Source organism: Salvelinus sp. IW2-2015, unplaced genomic scaffold, assembly GCF_002910315.2.
Source record: "Salvelinus sp. IW2-2015 unplaced genomic scaffold, ASM291031v2 Un_scaffold3556, whole genome shotgun sequence".
Taxonomy (NCBI): Eukaryota; Metazoa; Chordata; class Actinopteri; order Salmoniformes; family Salmonidae; genus Salvelinus; species Salvelinus sp. IW2-2015.
In genome coordinates this window covers 142,924-148,540 of record NW_019944835.1, presented here as the reverse complement: position 1 = coordinate 148,540, position 5,617 = coordinate 142,924, and the positions used below count along the sequence as shown (strand labels likewise).

At 39.8% G+C, this 5,617-nt stretch overlaps 1 protein-coding gene across 1 annotated transcript in view; it reads right to left on the bottom strand.

The window, feature by feature from the left end:
- Positions 1-3,045: 3,045 nt before the first annotated feature.
- The window catches only part of LOC112076082 (zinc finger protein 436-like), a 13,863-nt gene continuing 11,291 nt past the window's right edge, over positions 3,046-5,617 (bottom strand). Inside the window, exon 2 of the mRNA XM_024142972.2 lies at positions 3,046-3,159. Coding sequence (XP_023998740.2) covers positions 3,080-3,159 — 80 coding nt within the window. The 3' untranslated portion in view covers positions 3,046-3,079. The remainder of the gene's footprint in view (positions 3,160-5,617) is intronic.

Genomic DNA, 5,617 nt, shown 5'->3' with positions numbered 1-5,617 from the left:
ATAACATGGTGGACTACCGGCTTCAACTGTTCAGTGTTTGGCAGACTGTTCGGTTTTGTCACTAGATCCCCATTGCACTTTTTGTACCTTTTGTTTTCTGCTCTCATCTTATTGTTTGCACCTGTAGGTCATTCCCTGTTAGTATTAAACCCTGTGTGTTCCTCAGTTCCTTGCTCAGTGTTTGTAATTTTAGCACCCAGCCCCAGCCCAACGAGCTCGTTTATTACAAGAGTATTTTCTTCACTTGTTGGATTTCTCCAGAGGCTTCTGCGGATGTTACTGTTGCTATCTTGAGGGATGTATCCCTTATGATGTGTGGGAGTAGTTGCTTCTGAATGGGTACTCTCGTTCTCTCTTTCCCTAAGCTAGCTTCTCTTAACCCACATTGCTGAAGAGCTTATACCCTTATCCTACCTATTTGCGCGCACGATTCCACTTTACCTTCGTGACCCTCTTGAGAGCTTCATTGTTGGACATTGTAGCGGCACACATTCTACAAGCTTACTCTTTGCGACCCATGCAAAACACGCCACTATTCTAGCATGCTCCCATCTAACTTAACAACCCACTCTCTATGTACTGCTTGTTCTTTGCCTTCTTTTCAATCCACTCCATTTCTGATTCTGTCCACACTCTATTATTAGTGACTGTTTCTCGCACCGCTGCTGTCTCGTTGAGTCTATGGTCAACCAACACCTTAAAAATTACAAGCAAGACAAAAGCAGAACGATTTCATTCTTGCCCTACTAGCTTTTCATAAGAGATCTCTTCATGGTGTGCGTTGTCTCTCATGCCTCCAAAATAGACGAAGAACCAAATCCTAAACTGGTGCAGGTTCATAAATAAGATCGCATTGTGAGGTACCAGTCATCTGGTCTAAACGAACAAAGTCACCGATATGTATTTGTTTGACTGCTCTTCTGTATATCCCATCTCGACAATTCGAGTTAATAACCAAGTTGTCCCCCTCACCTATGGACGACATTCACCAGCAACACTTACATATGGCAGATGTATCGGAGGGTGAAATACAGGTTGAAGATGTACTTGGCTGAGTTATCTAATTTAACACAACTAAACAAAACGATCATGGAAGACTAAGCTGGTGGGAAGTATGCGGTCATTATAGTCCCCTCACCCTCGGTTAGTAGAGGTACTAACCTGCTCATCTAAGACAGTCGAGTCTACATGGGTGTGTGGCAGAGTACTGTGCATGTTAAATGATAGGGTTTTCAGAGCTAAACAAAGCTGATTACGTCAACACTATTTGCTCACCTAACTACCACCTTGCCTGGACTATTACACGTCTTGAAAAATCCACTTTTGAGTGCCACGAAGAGTGAGAGAGAGGAGAAGCATAAGGTATGTGCTCACGAATCACTGCGGTTAAAAAACTTACTGCGAACGCTCTCAAGTAAAACACACTGACGAATTCTTGGGAAGTACATGTGGTGACAGGAGTCTCTTGCTGTGTTATTGCTGCAAGAACAAATCTTGTTATAAACAGAGCTCACGTTAACTTATTTATATTGAGAGCGTGGTGCATCTTTGAAATTTCAAAAGATGGATCGTCCAAACCAACGTCTATAGGTAATGAGATCCCTCGTAACAGAGAATCATATTTTCTTGTGGTGTAGTGCGATTTTTTGTTGAAAGATTTTTCCACCCTACGCGAGCGATAAAACTCCATACTCCACCTCGCTGACATACAAACATAGACACACCGGCGGACACGAGCAAACCCTTTGTGTCAGCGCTTCTCCTTCACATTGCTGACATTACTTAAATACTCCTACATACAATTTAAAACATATTCTTACATTGAGATCATTATTAACTTCGATCACTCAGCCAACAACAACTCCGTTCATCTATAGTAATCTCTCGTCACTCAAGGAAAGACGAAAGTTAATAAGTCAATGATAAAACTAAAATCCTATCGTAGATCATAACATTACAATTCTCGACTGTGATTGATCACTGAAAACTGAACAGCAATGGCATGTAGCTGTGCCATCACATATACACAGTTTGTGAGTTAGTTATATTGAGTTGGTCTCTTCACCTACCTGGTACACTAGTGACCTGATATCTCGACCACCAGAGAGAGTCCCTTTCGCCGGCAAAGGCTGGTAATTAATCATTAATGTAGATTGACTAAACACTTGGTAACCAGTGTATACAAATTGCTTTGTAGCGTTTTTGTAGCTTCTAGTCATAAGAAATCTACTATCGCCGACACTACTCAATCACTTTTGTTATATCTTCTCTTCACATGTTCTTCAGGGCTCGCGTGGCCAGTATGATTCAGGTCCTCACTGCGAGGTACCTGTCCCGCAATTCCCATCGGGGACCTTGTAGTCTATACTAGCGATAATATTCAATATCAATGTTTTCTGTATTTTTAACAGTATTAGACATAGTACAAAGATTAAAGAAGTCCACAGAAACCCATCTCACAATTAGAGGCTTGGCCATGATAGGCCGTCTAACGAGAGGGCTCATGTGCGAGGGTATTTGGATCCAAATCATGTACATGCGCCGAGACCTAATCACTTCCCCAGTCAAGAACTCGTGGAATCGCTAGTTTAGTGTGCTCCTCAATGGAATAAAATGATTGTTGAAGAATACTATTCTACTGTATCTTAGTCTATGTATTACTCATCTCTTATGTATTTACTGTATTCTATCCTATTCTACTGTATCTTAGTCTATGTATTACTCATCTCATATGTATATACTGTATTCTATTCATTAACAAATACTAAAATAAATAAATACTACTTTTAATGTTTTATATAATATGACTAAATGTGTTTATTTCTGTGTTGCAGGGGCAGTCAAGAAATGGAACGGCAAGGCCACTGAACATGACATAAGCAGAGCTGTGGGAGACCACCTCAAGCTCCTGGTAGAGCCGGGGGTGGCGTTTACCACTCCACCAGCAGAGCTGTGGGAGACCACCTCAAGCCCCTGGTAGAGCCGGGGGTGGTGGAGTGGTAACCACCACCCCCGGCTCTACCAGGGCTGAGGTGTCTCCACAGCTCTGCTGGTGGAGTGGTAAACGCCACCCCCGGCTCTACCAGGAGCTTGAGGTGGTCTCCCACAGCTCTGCTTTGTCATGTTCAGTGGCCTTGCCGTTCCATTTCTTGACTGCCCCTGCAACACAGAAATAAACACATTTAGTCATATATATAAAAAACATTAAAAGTAGTATTTATTTATTTTAGTATTTGTTAATGAATAGAATACAGTATATACATATGAGATGAGTAATACATAGACTAAGATACAGTAGAATAGAGTAGAATACAGTAAATACATAAGAATGAGTAATACATAGACTAAATACAGTAAGATAGGATAGAATACAGTATATACATATGAGATGAGTAATACATAGACTAAGATACAGTAGATAGGATAGATACAGTAAATACATAAGAGATGAGTAATACATAGACTAGAATACAGTAGAATAGGATAGAATACAGTATATACATATGAGATGATAATACATAGACTAAGATACAGTAGAATAGGATAGAATACAGTATATACATATGAGATGAGTAATACATAGACTAAGATACAGTAGAATAGGATAGAATACAGTAAATACATAAGAGATGAGTAATACATAGACTAAGATACAGTAGAATAGGATAGAATACAGTATATACATATGAGTGAGTAATACATAGACTAAGATACAGTAGAATATGATAGAATACAGTATTACATATGAATGAGTAATACATAGACTGAATACAGTAGAATAGGATAGAATACAGTATATACTTATGAGATGAGTAATGCATAGACTAAGATACAGTAGAATAGGATAGAATACAGTATATACATATGAGATGAATAATACATAGACAAAGATACAGTAGATAGGATAGATACAGTATATACATATGAGATGAGTAATGCATAGACTAAGATACAGTAGAATAGGATAGAATACAGTATATACCTATGAGATGAATAATACAAGACAAAGATACAGTAGAGAAGGATAGATACAGTATATACATATGAGATGAGTAATACATAGACTAAGAATTTCAGAATTTCTAAGCAAACAGCTGGAGCAGGGCTTTCTCCTATAGATCTCCATTTTTATGAATGGTCTGCCTACCCATGTGAGAGACGCAGACTCGGCCAGGCAGAGACAGCAAGGGTGGTTCATTGCTCCAGAACCTTTCCGTTCACTTCACACTCCTGGGCCAGACTACACTCATCATATGACCTACTGAAGAGATAAGTCTTCAGTAAAGACTTAAAGGTTGAGACCGAGTCTGCATCTCTCACATGGGTAGGCAGACTATTCCATAAAAATGGAGATCTATAGGAGAAAGCCCTGCCTCCAGCTGTTTGCTTAGAAATTCTCGGGACAATTAGGAGGCCTGCGTCTTGTGACCGTAGCGTACGTGTAGGTATGTACGGCAGGACCAACTCGGAAAGATAGGTAGGAGCAAGCCCATGCAACGCTTTATAGGTTAACAGTAAAACTTGAAATCAGCCCTTGCCTTAACAGGAAGCCAGTGTAGGGAAGCTAGCACTGGAGTAATATGATCAAATTTCTTTTTCTAGTCAGGATTCTAGCAGCCGTATTTAGCACTAACTGAAGTTTATTTTAGTGCTTTATCAGGGTAGCCGGAAAGTAGAGCATTGCAATAGTCTAACCTAGAAGTAACAAAGCATGGATACATTTTTCAGCATAATTTTTCGACAGCAAATTTCTGATTTTGCAATGTTACGTAGATGGAAAAAGCTGTCCTTGAAACAGTCTTGATATGTTCTCAAAAGAGAGATCAGGGTACAGAGTAACGCCGAGGTCTTCACAGTTTTATTTGAGACGACTTTACAACCATCAAGATTAATTGTCAGATTTAACAGAGGATCTCTTTATTTCTTTGTACTTAGAACAAGCATCTCTGTTTTGTCCGAGTTTAAAGGTAGAAAGTTTTCAGCCATCCACTTCCTTATGTCTGAAACACAGGCTTCTAGCGAGGGCAATTTTGGGCTTCACCATGTTTCATTGAAATGTACAGCTGTGTGTCATCCGCATACAGTGGAAGTTAACATCATGTTTTCGAATGACATCCCCAAGAGGTAAAATATAGTGAAAACAATATGGTCCTAAAACGGAACCTTGAGGAACACCGAAATGTACAGTTGATTTGTCAGAGGACAAACCATTCACAGAGACAAACTGATATCTTTCCGACAGATAAAATCTAAACAGGCCAAAACTTGTCCGTGTAGACCATTTGGGTTTCCAGTCTCTACAAAAGAATGTGGTGATCGATGGTATCAAAGGCAGCACTAAGGTCTAGTAGCACGAGGACAGATGCAGAGCCTCGGTCTGACGCCATTAAAAGGTCATTTACCACCTTCACATGTGCAGTCTCAGTTCTATGAGTTCTAAAACCAGACGAAGCATTTCGTATACATTGTTTGTCTTCAGGAAGGCAGTGAGTTGCTGCGAACAGCTTTTTCTAAAATTTTGTGGAGGAATGGAAGATTCGATATAGGCCGATAGTTTTTATAATTTCTGGGTCATGGTTTGGCTTTTCAAGAGAGGCTTTATTACTCCACTTTATTA